Here is a 17150-nt window from a genome sequence, read left to right on the forward strand (position 1 = left end):
TCTTTGCACAGACATTTCTTGATCAAGGTGAAGCCTCTCATTGCTGATCATCTCATGATACATCTTGGTCACATACAGTTTGACTTTTTGTCAAACGTTTGATAGTGTTAATGTGAAACCTGACTTAGTCAACAAGCCTACCCGAGCAAGGCTGCCCCACCAGCAACCTTGAACTGGGCTGAACTCAAAAGGAGGCTTGACTCAGAAGATTATCCTTTATGGTTGTGTCCTTGTCCCATCAAACTTTTTGTTAAAATCCACCAATGTCCGTGTTCTCTTAGTTTTTTTTTAAGCATTACAGATTTTTTTTTAAACAGAAATTAAAACATTTGTCCTTGCATTGAAAAGAGCCGATGACATCTGACAAGTTCTTGTGCTGGCACCAAGTGGCATTGCTGTGGAACTGCATTCTAAGCCTTTAGCCCAAATGCTAGGACAGCACCCATGAATGATTTTACCACTATTGTTACATGTCATCAATTTCAACATTATAAATAGCTATCACAATATCACCTACAGATGTAACTAGTACTTTTTTACAGTATTTTATCACAGAGCCTGATCATTCGAATTTTCAATCCAATTGCAAATAGAACAATTTTAATATATAGTGGATTTTTAAAAAATTACAAGATTGTGTACTGTAAATAGATTATGATTCTGGAGAATATGAGTTCGGTATTTTTAGCATTGTCTCGTGTCACAATTCAAGCACAATCCCTTTGAACATACATTGTATGTAAAATTGAAATATAGAAATTTTGGTTTTCCAATTTTATCGTTTAATTATCCAAATAAATAGTTTCAAACTAGGATATGTTCTGGAAGGACAGTTTTGGTCATCAGGACCTTACCCAGTAATTGTTGTTCATGGATGGCCTTAAGGATTGACTTGACAAGCTGTTAAGCTGTAGACAGTATTTCTGCCAAACCCAGTCCCTTTTCTAATGCTACAATTTCAAAACAAGAAATAACTTTACAAGTACTCTCAGTACATTACCAATTCTTTATTTATGTAGCTAAGCAACTACTAGATGTTTGAAAGAACAGACTCTAATGGTACCTTGATTAGAATGGTACCTTGGGCCACTAGGCAGAGGGGTGGCAGATGCAGTTCAATTTATGTAAATGTGAAGTGCTTGGTAAGGCAAACCAGAGTAGGACCTACAGTTAATAGTCAGGCCCTGAGGAGTGTTTCTGAATAAAGAGACCGAGGAATGCAGGTTTATAGTTCCTTGAAAGTGGAATTGAAGGTAAATGGGGTGGAGAAGGCAGCATTTGGCACGCTTCCTTTCCCGTTGTCAGAACATTGAGTATAGAAGTTTGGAGGCCATGTTGCAAACAGGCACTGGTTCGGCCACTTTTGGAATATTGCTTACAATTCTGGTCACCCTTCTATAGGAAGGATGTTGTTAAACTTGAGATGTACAAGGATGTTGCCAGGACTGGAGTTTTGAGCTATGGGGAGAGGTTGATTAGGCTGGGGCTTTTTTTCCCTGAAACGGTGGAGGCTAATGTGTGACCATATCGATGTTTATAAAATCATGAGGGGCATGGGTAAAGTGAGTAGCCCAGACTTTTTTCCTAGGTTAGGGGATTCCAAAACTAGAGGGCATAGATTTAAAGTGAGAGGGGAAAGATTTAAAAAGGACCTAAGGGGTAACTTTTTCACACATAGGGTTGTGCATATATGAAACGATTTGCCAGCTGAAGTGGTGGAGGCTGGTATAATTATAACATTTAAAAGGCATCTGGACGGGTATCTGAATAGGAAAGGTTTAGACGGATATGGGCCAAATGATGGCAAATGGGACTAGGTCAGATTGGGATGTCTGGTCCGCATGGATGAATTGGACTGAAAGGTCCAATTGTGCTGAACGACTCTGTGATTCTAACAGGATATCCTAGACCAAGGTCCAAAACCTCCTTTACCTGAAGTGGCAACTTTAAAATCATTGCCAACAATTAGAACCATTGTGAGCCACAAGATGAAAAATTGACGTTTCTAAACCATATTCAAGTTACCTTTGGTGGAAAGCATAATCTAAATATTAAATAGATGTATTTAATGATCTAATTCTGAATTATTACATTTTGGTTATATTGTCATTGTTTCTTCAGGCTATGTGCATGTATTTGCATAAATTCATTAGTGGAAAAATCAATATATATTACATTTGAATTTTTAAAACGTGCATATATATTTGTGGGCGGTACAGTGGCACAGTGGCTAGCACTGCTACCTCACAGCACCAGAGACCCGGGTTCAATTCCTGACTCAGGCGACTACCTGTGTGGAGTTTGCACATTCTTCCTGTGTCTGCGTGGGTTTCCTCCGGTTGCTCTGGTTTCCTCCCACAATCCAAAAATGTTCAGGTTAGGTGAATTAGCCATGCTAATTTGCCCGTAGTGTTAGGTGAAGGGGTAAAGGTAGGGGTATGGGTGGGTTGAGCTTCGGCGGGTCGGTGTGGACTTGTTGGGCCGAAGGGCCTGTTTCCACACTGTAAGTAATCTAATCTAAAATATATAACTGAATACATTTTTGTTTTAAGTTTATAATGGATTTTTTAATGTTTTAGAACAATAATATTGTCAGCAAAAACCTTTTAAATTACAAACTTTAACTTGAGTAGGAAGAATAAAAAGATTCTTTTCAGCTCTTCAGCCTTGTGATTTTGAAAAAAAAAAGCTTCCAAAAGCATTTTCAGAGTAATTCATCTTAAACCATAAAAATTGCAACCTAAAATCTATTCCTTAAACCAAAGGCATTGTCTGTTACTATACTATGACTCATTCCTCAAAAGGGGTTTATTTACAACTGGGTGATGTTTTTCATTAAAATAATGATATGAACACATAAAATGCCGCCTAATGATTAACCTTTTATCTCCACACTAAAAATATGGCTCTTACAAATCTTGATATTTATTGAGGGTGTGGTTTTTTCATGACAATCTATTTCAACTTGTCAAGGTTGGGAATTGCAAGTGAATGTTAAAGAGCTGTGTTGTCAACCCTGGTTCTAGCCAAACCCACTGCAGTCAGATCCAGTGTCAAACATATACATTTTTCAACTTAAGTTAAATTACAGTGATCAGGAGAAAGAATGTTGATGCACTATTTTTCTTGTGCCTAATCCATAAATCTTGAGAATGAGTATATCAGAATGCCTTCACACCAGCCAACTTGGCACATATCTGAAATTTTCCTCATCCACCTGACTCAGTAACACATTATTCAGTCTACTTATTCTGAGTTCCTGGATAATCTAATGTGCTTTTAAATTTTGAAGAGCTGTGTAAAAATAATTAAGTCCTCTGAACAAAGTATTTTGCAATTTCCCTCAGAATTCTTTGATAAGAGTTTCTTGCCCACAAAAATGCAGGTGAATTCTGCAGCACAGATCCCCTGGTATGAGAAGCTGGCAGAATTACAAATGCCATGGCATTGGAACTCCAATTCAAATGGACAGACAATTGCTCTGAAGAATCTAAATCTGAAAGTCAGAAGTGGACAGATGCTGGCTGTGATAGGAAGTTCTGGTAAGTCGACCAAATTTAGTGTTCTCATTGTACAATCAATTTTCTGATTACCTTTCGTGAATGTATTCAATTATGCGTGCAAATCGCTGCTCTGTACATGTGGAGTTTTATCATGCGAGTTCTGGAAAGTTGTGCATGTATGTTATTTTAGTACTTAAATGCCGTTTTAAATGAAAACAGAACAGTGTCACTTATTTGATTTTTGGAACAAGTTTGATATCAACTGTATCACAGGGGCGCAAGACTTGGAAGTCATTTCTAAGAATGTAATTTTTTTGTTAACATTTCATTTACTAAAACTTATTCTTTCACAGAAGGTGGGTTTCACATTTTGGACCAGCATTGTTTGCCACTACATTATTGTTCTTTTAAGAAGGTGGTGGTGGTGAGTCACTCTACTGAATCTCTGCAGTGCTATTAGGAAGGGAGTCACAGATTTTTGACCCAAGGACTGTAAAGGAACAGTAATATAGTTCCAAGTTAGAGTTGTGTGTGGCTTGGAGGAGAACCTGCACATGATGGTGTCACCATATATCTTCTGCCCTTTTCCTTGTAGGTGGTAGAGGCTGCAGGTTTGGAAGGTGCTGTCAGATGAGCCCTGATGAGTTACTGCAGTACTTCATATAGATTGTCCACACTGCTACCACTATATGTTGAGTGGAGGGAGTGAAGGACTACATATATTTTATTTGGAAATTATAAACCAAAAGATGGAAGTCTGGATTTTTAAAAAATAAATCAAGAGTACAATTGTGTGTGGTCACTTAATGGTTACACAAGAGCTAATAACTTTGAAAACTGAGTTTTTGTTTGCTCTCTGTCACACTGGAGAAGAAATAACACTTCAGAATTTTGGAAATAAAATGCTAGGGCAAACCAAGACCTAGGTCAAACTGATCGGCTACCAAAAAGACAGCTTTCCACAGTGGAGAAAAACATGATAATATTAACCAAAATCCAAAACAAAAGTTATCAGAATGACCTCATTCTACCTCTTTCAGTTTGGTTTCTGATTCACAGATGTTTAATTTTCTGAAAAGACTATTTGTCTCGTCTGCCTTGTCTGCCTTTTGTGCATGAATATGTGCTTTGATTTTAAATTTAACTTTTCATATTAGTAATAATCTATAACTTTGTTATGATAAATATGTTTTTGTTTCCTGTTCATTGATGAAACTTGTTGAGAGTTGTTTTACACTCATGATATCAATTATTGTATCCTCAACTGAAGTGGTGTAACTCAGCATTGATCAGTCTACTGAATGATTTAAAAACATGCTACATATCATCTATGTATTAAGTCAAAAACAGTTTCATTACCATGTTAAGAGTATCTAAAATGAGGGCAGCAGTTGTGAGGACAAAATTAGTTTTAAGTCTCACTTGATGGCTACTGAGGGGATGGTCATCACGTCGTTGAACGTAAGTATCTACACATTAAAATACTCCAGGTTCTTGCCATGAGATACTGTCAGTGGTATATACCCATCGCATTTTGAGGGAATACTGAAGAGACCAAGATCAAGGGTAGGGCTAACAATGCAGAAAACCTATTTAGTTACTGTAGAGCAGGTCTTGAAAATATGCCAATTCATACAATACTTAAAACAATTTTCTTAACTTTTGAATAAACAGGTTGTGGGAAGACATCGTTACTTGACATCATCACCTGCAGAGATGAAGGAGGGAAAATCAAATCTGGCAAAGTATTGATCAATGAAACACCAGTTAATAGGCAGCTGGTCAAAAAGTGTATTGCACATGTGCGACAGGATGACCGATTATTACCCAACCTCACTGTGAGAGAGACATTAACATTTGTTGCAAAATTGCGGCTTCCAAAACACTTCTCAGAAGAACAAAGAAACAAAAGAGTAAGAATTATGCAAGTATACAACATGGAAGAAATGCATTAGTCCATCATTTGATTGTCAGCTCTTTGTTAGAGCAATCAAGAGCCAAACTCACTGCCGTTCCCTGTCCTCATAGCTCTATCTCTCCCTCTGCTAGCCACATTGATTTCTGACTATAATTCCTTAATGGATAACTGTGTAAATGCTGCCTGGTGTGCAGCTGAGGACTAAATAGAATGGGAAGGTTCACAACATCTGTATTTTGTCAATTGATTTCCATTAGAGGCATGAAGAGACATTACTCAGTGTTCCCACCCCAAAGATGGGTAAGTATCAGATAAGATTTCTGGTTGCCATGGTACTGTGGAAATATATATATATGGTGACATCAAAATCATGTTTATCTCTGATTCTCACCAAAGTCAAATAACCAGCCAACATTCAATATTTAATGGTCACATAGGGTGAATGATGAAAGAAGTAACATAACAGATTGCCCAGAATAAGGGCAACTGGTTACCTTCCTGAAAGTGATTAAGGGATTCTCTGGCATTTTGACAGCAATCCAGCAACTCCGTGGGTTTTTATTTTGATAGATAATAGCTTTTTAATTATTAGATTTGTTTTTAAAATGAAGTTCAAGTTATTAAAAGTCATTATAGGATATGAATTTGTGTGCCTGGGATTTTTAACCCTGTTAACAAAACTATTTACTACTGCACTCCTTCAATAGTTTTCAATATGTATATTTGTCTTAAACCATTTGTAATCAATAACCCAATCATATATGCAACTTATGTTTGTATTCAATGTGAGGGAGGTAACTGTTGAAAATAAAACGTTTTCCCAGTTTATATGCTCTAGTATCAAGGCCATCCGTTGACAGATTTGGCAACATCCAACTCTGTGGTAGCGCAGTGTGGCTTCATCCCACATCCAGTTCACTGCCTGGATATTTTTCATTTCCAATATTGGCCGTTCTGATTATGCCTATAATGAGATCAGAACTTCCACTCCAGCTACTACCACATAGGAGTTAGGGTTAAGCTATGGGACTTCCCATCTGGTCTTTATCAGGCAGTTCAGTGTCAGGAATATTCTCCCATCAGGTTAGAGCTTGATTTTCAAGACAAAGTCTTGTTACGCACAGACACATAGATTTCTTAATTTGTACAGACCAAATTGCTTTTCTAACATAATTATTTTGACTTTATGGTTGAATTAGGAACAAATACATAATTAATATAGCACAACATATATAATTTTAGGTTTGACTTATGTCTTTCAGGTAGAGGATGTTATAGCAGAACTCCGGCTAAGACAATGTGCTAACACTAGAGTTGGGAATTACTTGACTCGGGGGGTGTCTGGAGGCGAGAGACGACGAGTGAGCATTGGAGTGCAACTTCTGTGGAACCCTGGTAAATGGCCAATATTGATCTCTGTTCATGTTATGTTCTCTGTAAAAGTGCTGAATTTTTACTTTTAGGAACTGGAAGTCTATTTATTAACACACCGAGTAGTCACATGTCACAAGAGAACCAGATGAATATTGACAACCAATCACTCAGAGTTGGCTGCATTAGATGTCTAAATTTTATCATTCCTAATAAAGTTACATTTGCTTCATTCACAATTCTTCCTGCTTTTTCAAGTTTGCTATCTTCAAAAACACCCAAAAAGACATTTTTATTTCTTTTTTTGTGGACCAGACATGAGTGTAAAAGGAAGTCTTGCTAAAATTAAATGGCTAGCATGTGTAATTTTCTCCATGAATTCCATTTGTTTGTTAGACAAGACCTTCCTCCAACAACTTAATGGAGCTCCCTATGTACAATAACTATGTCTTTACAAATGTTTCATTATTCTGTTATACAAAATGCCTGTTAAATAATTATTCACAACTTGTCAATTGGTATACACTGTTTGGAGAACCTATCTATCTATCTTAAATATATTGAATGGTTTGTTCTCCACAGCCTTCTGCAGCAGTGAGTATTACCAATTCACCACTCTCTGGCTGAAGAAATTCCTTCTCATCTCAACTCCTGTCTGAGGCTGTGCCCTCATATCGTAGCCACTACTACTAGTGGAATCATCTTTTCCACGGCCACTCTACTCAGGGCTCTTAGTATGCTGTAAGTTTCAATAAGATCACCCTTCAACCTTCTAAACACCATGTATAGACCCAGAGTCCTCATCCCCTCCTCATAAGACAAGTCCTTCATCCTCAGGATCATTATTGTAAACCTCCCTTGACCCTCTCAAATGTCAACATATCCTTCTTTCGATTTGGGGCCCAAAACTGCTCACAATATTCCAAATGTGGTATGACCAGAGCCTTATACAGCTCCAGCAATACATCTCTGCTCTGGTATTTGAGCCGTCTTGAAATGAATGCAAATATTGCATTTACCTTCTTTCTGCCAACTGAACCACATTGACTGGGAAAGCTATAGCTCGAGTTCGTTAGATAGGTCGGTGTTTGTCCAATGTGTGCAGGAGGGTTTCCTGACACAATATATAGACAGGCCAACAAGAGGTGAAGCCATACTGGACTTGGTTCTAGGTAATGAACCAAGCCAGGTGCTAGACTTGGAGATGGGTGAGCACTTCAGGGACAGTGACCACAACTCGGTGACTTTTACTCTAGTGATGGAGAGGGATAAGTGTGCGCTGCAGGGCAGGAGTTATAGCTGGGGGCAGGGAATTTATGATGCGGTGAGGCATGACTTAGGATGTGTGGATTGGAAAAATAGGCTTCAAGGGAAGGACACAAATGATATGTGGAGCTTGTTCAAGGAGCAGCTATTGGGTGTCCTTGATAAGTATGTACCAGTCAGGCAGGGAGGAAAGGGTCTTGTGAGGGAGCCGTGGTTTAATAAGGAATTGGAATCCCTTGTAAAAGGGAAGAGGGTGGCCTATGTAAAGATGAGGCGTGAAGGTTCAGCTGGGGCAATTGAGAGTTATAAGGTAACCAGGAAGGATCTAAAGAGAGAGCTAAGAGCAGCGAGAAGGGGACATGAAAAGTCCTTGGTTGGTAGGATTAGGGAAAACCCAAAGGCTTTCTATAGGTATGTCAGGAATAAAAGGATGACTAGGGTAGATATCGGTCCAGTCAAGGATAGTAGTGGGAGGTTGTGCGTGGAGGCGGAGGAGATTGGAGAGACACTAAATCAATACTTTTCGTCAGTATTCATTCAGGAACAGGACATTGTTGCTGATGTGAATATTGAGTCACAAGTGATTAGAATGGATGGCTTTGAGGTATGTAGGGAAGAGGTCCGGGGGATACTGGAAAGGGTGAAAATAGATAAGTCCCCTGGGCCTGATGGCATTTATCCTAGGATCCTGTGGGAAGCTAGGGAGGAGATAGCGGAGCCATTGACCTTGATTTTTATGTCGTTGTTGTCTACAGGAATAGTGCCAGAAGACTGGAGGATAGCGAATGTGGTCCCCTTGTTCAAGAAGGGGAATAGGGACAGCCCTAGTAATTATAGGCCAGTGAGTCTCACTTCTGTTGTGGGCAAAGTCTTAGAGAGAATTGTAAGGGATAGGATTTATGAACATCTGGATAGGAATAATGTGATCAAGGCTAGTCAGCATGTTTTTGTGAAGGACAGGTCGTGCCTCACGAACCTTATTGAGTTCTTTGAGAAGGTGACCAAGGAAGTGGACGAGGGTAAAGCAGTAGATGTGGTGTATATGGATTTTAGCAAGGCATTCGATAAGGTACCCCATGGTAGGCTACTGCAAAAATTACGGAGGTATGGCATTGAGGGTGCATTAGAGGTTTGGATTAGGAATTGGCTGGCCGGAAGGAGACAGAGGGTAGTAGTTGATTGTAAAGGTTCATCTTGGAGTGCAGTTACTAGCGGTGTTCCACAAAGATCTGTTTTGGGACTATTGCTGTTTGTCATTTTTATAAATGACCTGGATGAGGGGCTTGAAAGCTGGGTGAGCAAGTTTGCGGATGATACTAAAGTCGGTGCAGTGGTGGACAGCGAAGAAGGATGTGGCAGGTTACAGCGGGATATAGATAAGTTGCAGAGCTGGGCAGAAAGGTGGCAAATGGAGTTCAATGTAGCTAAGTGTGAAGTCATTCACTTTGGTAGGAGTAACAAGAAGATGGATTACTGGGCTAATGGTAGGCTACTTGGTAGTGTGGATGAGCAGAGAGATCTTGGTGTCCATGTACACAGATCTTTGAAAGTTGCCACCCAGGTAAATAGTGCTGTGAAGAAGGCATATGGTGTACTGGGCTTTATTGGTAGAGGAATTGAGTTCCGGAGTCCTGAGGTCATGTTGCAGTTGTATAAGACTCTGGTGCGGCCTTATCTGGAGTATTGTGTGCAGTTTTGGTGCCGTACTATTGGAAGGATGTGGAGGCACTGGAACGGGTGCAGAGGAGGTTTACCAGGATGTTGCCTGGCATGGTAGGAAGATCGTATGAAGAAAGGCTGAGGCACTTGGGGCTGTTTTCATTGGAGAAAAGAAAGTTTGGGGAGATTTGATAGAGGTGTACAAGATGATTAGGGGTTTAGATAGGGTTGACAGTGAGAACCTTTTTCCACTAATGGAGTCAGCTGTTACTAGGGGACATCGCTTTAAATTAAGGGGGGGTTGGTATAGGACAGATGTTAGGGGTAGATTCTTTACTCAGCGGGTTGTGAGTTCATGGAATGCCCTGCCAGTAACAGTGGTGGACTCTCCCTCTTTATGGGTATTTAAACAGGCATTGGATAGGCATATGGAGGTTATTTGGCTAGTGTAGGTTAGGTAGGCTTCGGTCGGCGCAACATCGAGGGCCAAAGGGCCTGTACTGCGCTGTATTTTTCTATGTTCTATGTCCTATGAACCTGGGAAAATCTTGAACTAGGACTCCCAAATCCCCTTGTTCTTCAGATTTCCACAGTTTTCTCTATTTAAAAACAAATCTACACATGAAAGTATTCAGAAAAGATTTACAAGGATATTGCCAGGATTGGAGGATTTGACCTATAGGAATGGGTTGAACAGTCTGGGGCTATTTTCCCTGGAGTGTTAGAGGTTGAGGGGTGACCTTATAGAGGTTTATAAAATCATGAGGGGCATGGATAGGATAAATAGACAAAGTCTCTTCCCTGGGTGGGGAAGTCCAGAACTAGAGGGCATAGATTTAGGGTGAAAGGGGAAAGATATAAAAGAGACCTAAGGGCAACTTTTTCATGCAGAGGGTGGTACATGTATGGAATGAGCAGCCAGAGGAAGTAGTGGAGGCTGGTACAATTGCAGCATTTAAAAGTCATTTGAATAGGTATATGAATAGGAAGGGTTCGGAGGGATATCAGAGCTGAAAATGTGTTACTGGTTAAAGCACAGCAGGTCAGGCAGCATCCAAGGAACAGGAAATTTGACATTTTGGGCCAGAATTCCTGATGAAGGGCTCTGGCCCGAAACGTCGAATTTCCTGTTCCTTGGATGCTGCCTGACCTGCTGTGTTTTAACCAGCAACACATTTTCAGCTCTGATCTCCAGCATCTGCAGACCTCACTTTTTACTTTGGAGGGATATCAGCCAGGTGCTGGCAGATGGGACTAGATTGGGTTGGCATATTTGATCAGCATGGACAAGTTGGACCGAAGGGTCTGTTTCCGTACTGTACATCTCTATGTCTCTATGACATCTATTCTTCCTATCCAAGTGCATAATCTCACACTTTGCCACGTTGTATTCCATCTGCCACTTCCTTGCCCTCTCTCCTAGCCTGTCCAAGTCCTTCTGCAGCCTTTTTACTTGCATAACACAACTTGTCCCTCCACCTATCTTTGTATCATCTGCAAACTTAGCAACAATGTCCTCAGTTCCATTGTCCAGATCGTTAATGAATGATGTGAATCATTGTGGTCCAAACACTGACTCCTGCAGAACCCCACTAGTCACCAGCTTCCATCCAGAAAAGGTCCCCTTTATCCCACTCTCTCTGCCTTCTGCCAGTCAGCTGCTTCTCTATCCATGCTACTACCTTACGCGTAACATCAAGGACTCTTATTTCATTGAGCAGTCTTCTGTCCGGAACATTGTCAAAAGCCTTCTAGAATCCAAATAGATCAAGTCCACAGACTCTCCTTTGTCTCGAATTACTAATTAAAAATCTGTCTATCTCCTCCTTAAATTTACTCTATGCTGCAGTATTCACTGAAATCTGAGTTAGCGAATTCCAGGATTCATGGCCCTTTTGAGAGATGTAATTCCTTCTTGTCTCTGTTTTAAATCTGCCAGCTTTTAATCTAAAACTATGACCCCTTGTTCGAGACTGCTGCTCAGGAGGAAACATTTTTTCTTCATCTACTTTATCAATCCCCATTAGCTTCTTATATACCTCAATTAGATCTTTTCACATTTTTTTCTAAACACCAGACAGTAGAGGCTTATAAGAATACTGGTTGGTTGGCAAGTCAACTTTGGTCAAAGCATGGCAATGGAGAATGCCATTAGGAAATGAATGTCCCCCTTGTGTCTGTTGGATATCTCCATGTTCTCTTCCTCCTGCAGAGGTCATGTCCCTGCTTTTGAATATTTATCCTTTTCATGGAAAATATTAATTGTGTTACTAATGCATATTAGCAGTGTGAAATGACTTTGTGCATGGTTTACATTTTAGGGATACCTTTCACTTTCAGGATAATTTGAGATAGACCAGGCAGTTATCAAGTCTGAAATTGTGGGCTTAGGACCATTCATGAGCATGCATGATACACATCCAGCAACAGTCTGATCGGGTTAGCCGTTGTCCAACTACATAGGTTTGATGTCCCTAATTTTGGTATTAAGCTTGTATCATAAGCAAATGGCTAATTCCCTATTTTTAAGACATCTGATAGGTCTGTTGCGCTGTAAGATTCTAATATCTATATTCACTGCTGAAGGTAGGCTTACAATGGACAGTTGTAGATAACTCATTAGTGAATTTCTCAACTAGCTCATTGTGAAAAGAGAACTAGCAGACTGCTCCATTTCAGAGGTTGTTTTGAAAGGGGAATGGAGCATATTAAGGAAAACAGAGCATGTCCAATTATTGCATCCTTCTTAAATGTGACATAACCAACTAGAGGACAATAGTTTTCTAGTGCATTCCCCAGGACAACACATTCAGCATCAAGTTGCCTACCAGTCAGCACCCTTCTCTCATGAAGTATAAATTTCCCTTTGAAATATGATGTTCTTGTGGAGAGGACTCAGCCAGGTGGACATCATAGAATATGAGTTCCCTGATTTGGGCTGTTAATCTAGTCCAATCAGAGAGCTCTGGCTGACAGATAAAAATCAAGAATGTCAGGCATCTTCACTCTGAAAGCTGGCTCTGAGGAAGCTGGATCAGTGTCAAGGACTCTCAATGTGGAAATAAAAAATAATTTGGGGGTGAATACCAGCCTCTGTGAAGGTATTTCATCTTGCATCTACACCGATAGCATGGAATTTTTTTTTTCAGAAACTTGGTACAACTGATCAATAATTTCCTTGTCTCTTCTTTCAAAAGTTGATAATTTGTGAGTTACTTTCCAATTCTTGATTTTTACTCCCTTTTCTGAAGATTCAATAGAATGTAAAGGCAACGTGCTGATTTCATCAGCTGCTGCTTTTAATGTCTTATGAAGCTTATCATTGTTCTTTGACCTTCCTATTCTGAATCAATAACTGCCAATCAATATCTGCTTTATTTGAAAACTATGTTTCCTCTGTCTGCTGCCATTTCCATCCTCCTCCATTAATGACAGCTTCCAAAAGGGAAGCTTCCCCACAATTTGCATCCAGTGGTATGTTCTGGGTACAGCTATAATGAATTCATTTCATATATTTAGATCCAGTGACTTGAAGGTTATTTGGAATCTTTCAATGTGACACTTTTCTTTCACAAGCTTCTACAAATATATTTATAAAAAAACTTGATATTTCTTACTCGATATTTGGTGCTTATTTTCAATATTCCTTATTGTGTTCTTATTCCCATCGTGTCCCATTGTACTTAACTTTAGAACAATCTAATTTTCTGCTCTAACACCACGCACGAATAGGTCTTCTAATAAGCCACCTAAGCTGTTTACTTGGGTACCATCTGATCAATGTGTGTTAGTTGTGTACGCGGGCAGAATTTTAATAGGTGGCAAAATTTTCCACCTCATTACCCAAAGAGTTGGTGGGGCCCATTTCCCTAAAGATGCTGGCTGCCCTCCACCCCTTGCCAAGTTTTATTTGGCTAAAATCAAGATTTGTGTCCCTACGCTGGATAAAACATTCAAATGCCAGCCAGTATGATTGATGGGCAATGCTGTGGTCCCAGCCTCATTACTGGGAGCAGGGGCTTCTGCTGGGATTGCAGGCAGTTGCCAAAATCAAAATACTAGAACCAGGATGGAGGTAACTGCTGAAGGGTACTGCAGAGTGGATAGGAGAGGTGGGGGAATCTTGATGGAGAAGCTGGAGCAGAAAGAGCAGCTTTTGTTAGGTGCCCCAAATGGAATACAAGCCATAAGGGAAATTGTTCTCTTCATCCTCCTCCTCTTTTATCATGCAATGTGATATCACATCATGAGCTTGCGCTTGAGACAGACTGTTGAAGGAGAAATCAAAATCAATAACTGGTGTTAGGCTCAGACTTCAAAATAATACTTTTTTTTGTACTTTACATTGATGCTAAAGTTCTATCATGGATGCGAATCATTATATATCAGGCTCTGACTTATAATTAAAATCTGTGTGTGCTTGTGTCCTTGTGCTCATGTGAGTTTTCCAGACTAGATTGTTGCAGTGTGGTGGTCCTATTCAAGAGGGTATAGAATGCTTTAACAGCACCCATGCTGTGGCATTTATACCCAGATCCTAAGGCCCTTAGCCCTTGCATGACATTCTCACCCACTCTTTCCAACTCCCAAACTTCCTGTTGTGGGCTTCATCTTGACCTCCATGAATTGCTCATTTAAGGATCTCACTAGGCCTAAGACACATGGGCCACCCAAGGCCTGCTTGTCCTCCATAATATCAAGGGCAGGAGTGGGCAGGAAGACCACCTTGGTAATATAGCATCCTTTGCAGAAGTGCCAGTGAAGTGTGTTAAATTCTTTCATGTGTTATCAATGCGTTATTTTAAAGAGATCTTGTCACTCCTAAATGAATAAAGTAACAGTAATATCCATACTATTGAAAACATTACTTCAAAAGGAGAAATCCAATGACACCAAATGAAATAGGTTTTGTTTTGATAACCTGTTATAAACTTGAAATCATGAAAATATTTTTGGTTCCAGGTATTTTAATATTAGACGAACCCACTTCTGGACTTGATAGTTTCACAGCACACAACTTGGTGATGACTCTCTCGAGACTTGCAAGAGGAAATCGTTTGATCCTAATGTCAATCCATCAGCCACGGTCAGACATATTCCATTTGTTTGATCTGGTGGTCCTGCTCTCTTCAGGAGTAACAACTTATTGTGGAACAGCTAAAGATATGATTCCATACTTTACGTCAATAGGATATCCTTGTCCAACCTACTGCAATCCTTGTGATTTTTATGGTGAGTATTGAATAGATAAGAATGGTTCTCAATGGTAACACTAAACATAAGATCACTAGATGTGAATCTGCAGAGATCATGGATCTCTAAACAAAAGGGTCAATTTAATCATGTAATATTATGTTATTTAGTTATTATAATGACTGTATCTTGTTCAGGCACTGAGTTTTCCCTTGTCTGCAAGAGACATTACATTCTTTTGAGAAGATTCACAAAACCTCAATACAGTCAGGCAGTAGCAAATCCCCTTGGACTGAAAACATGAGGCTGCTTTGGAGGTGATATCTGTTACCAGAATGACAACCCCTTAGTTGCAAATTCACAGAGGACACAGGCCACAGTTAGTTCTTGGGGGTGGTGTGGTTGTCAGGGCAGGAGAGAGTGCTGAGGTGTTGGCAGTCGCTGTGAGTCCCCTCCTCTAATCAATATTTTGTTTTCAATTTGATGCTGATTACCTTTTAATTAATGGTGTTCCCTCCCTCTCCACCCCAAACTGCACAATGTGGGTAGCAGGATGTGCCTCTTGAGTGGTCACTAAGTGGTCAGTTGGTGTTAAGGCAGGGACCCTTTTCAAAAGAGCTCTGCACCTACAATTTAATTGTGGTGCAGGAGGAATGCTAATCAGATTCAAGTACGTCTTTGCTGCCTGCAGGCTCACCACCGTTGTGACTAGAAAAATCAGCTCAATGATATGTTTCCCATATGATCAGATTAATATCTTGTACCCCACCCTTTAGTGAGGCCCTACTTCATTCCCCAACAAGAGGTTGCACATGAAATATCTTACCATCAAGACAGTTATAGAGTCATAGAGATGTACAGCGCGGAAACAGACCTTTCGGTCCAACTCGTCCATGCTGTCCAGATATCCCAACTCAATCTATTCCCACCTATCAGCTCCTGGCTCATATCCCTCCAAACTCTTCCTTTTCATATACCCAGCCAGATGCCTTTTAAATGTTGCAATGTACAAGACTCCACCAATTCCTCTGGCAGCTCATTCCATACATGCACCACCAACTGCATGAAAATGTTGTCTCTTAGGTCTCTTTTATAACTTTCCTCTTTCACCCTAAACCAATGCCCTCTAGTTCTGGACTCCCCCACCTCAGGGAAGAGTCTTTGTCTATTTATCGTATCCATGCCCCTCATGATTTTATAAACCTTTATAAGGTCACCCCTCAGATTCTGATGCTCCAGGGAAAACAGCCCCAGCGTATCCAACCTCTCCCTATAGCTCAAATCCTCCAAATCTGGCAACATCCTTGTAATTATTTTCAAACCCTTTCAAGTTTCACAACATCTTCCCAATAGGAAGGAGACCAGAATTACATGTAATATTCCAAAAGTGGCCTAACCAATTCCTGTGCAGCCACAACATGACCTTCCAACTCCTGTATTCAATACCCTGACCAATAAAAGAAAGCATACCAAACGCCTTTTTCACTATCCTATCTACCTGCGACTCTACTTTCAAGGAGCTATGAACCTGCATTCCAAGGTCTCTTTGTTCAGCAACATTCAATAGGACCTTACCAGAAAGTGCATAAGTCCTGCTAAGATTTGTTTTCCCAAAATACAGCATGTCGCACTTATCTAAATTAAACTCCATCTGCCACTTCTCAGCCCATTGGCCCATCTGATCAAGATCCCGTTGTAGTCTGAGGTAATCTTTTGTCCACGACAACTCTAATTTTGGTTCAGATTACTTAAGTGATTTCTGACTTTGGCAGTATCTGTGCAAAGAGTTAATAGTTTAGTCCAACATGACTTCTCCAGAACTCCTTTTCTAAGACTGTCAAGAAACGTACATCACTGACGTTATCTAAACTGCCTTGCTGATAAGATATTTATTATATGACACCGCTGTTCATGAAATTTGCTCTTTGAACCTTCTAATTGCATATAATTCAGATCATTATTGAAAGAGACGGGAACCTCTATGTTGAACAGTCTACAGTCATAGAACTCTTACCATTTGAATCAGCATTTATGGAATATCCTTCAATATCTAAACTATCAACTATTATCTAAAGAGATTTCATTTTTCTTCAAACAATTAGTCAGTAATCATTGCTGTCACATTATTGTAAAATTATTAACCAACATTTTAGAAACTCCTATCATTGGTATGCTTGTCATTTTACCATTTGAAGACCTATCGTAATCATCGAATTCATTAATCAACCTCCTGTTTTTAG

The 17150-nt window shown here is 39.9% G+C and overlaps 1 protein-coding gene across 1 annotated transcript in view; it reads left to right on the top strand.

Annotated features, from left to right (window-relative positions):
- abcg8 (ATP-binding cassette, sub-family G (WHITE), member 8) overlaps positions 1–17150 on the top strand; it is a 38648-nt gene that overhangs the window by 1567 nt on the left and 19931 nt on the right. The window contains exons 3-6 of the mRNA XM_060830890.1: positions 3386–3542; positions 5178–5416; positions 6684–6816; positions 14680–14949. Of these exons, the coding sequence (XP_060686873.1) occupies positions 3386–3542; positions 5178–5416; positions 6684–6816; positions 14680–14949 (799 nt within the window). The remainder of the gene's footprint in view (positions 1–3385; positions 3543–5177; positions 5417–6683; positions 6817–14679; positions 14950–17150) is intronic.

This window comes from Hemiscyllium ocellatum, chromosome 10 (genome assembly GCF_020745735.1).
Source record: "Hemiscyllium ocellatum isolate sHemOce1 chromosome 10, sHemOce1.pat.X.cur, whole genome shotgun sequence".
NCBI classification, from domain to species: Eukaryota; Metazoa; Chordata; class Chondrichthyes; order Orectolobiformes; family Hemiscylliidae; genus Hemiscyllium; species Hemiscyllium ocellatum.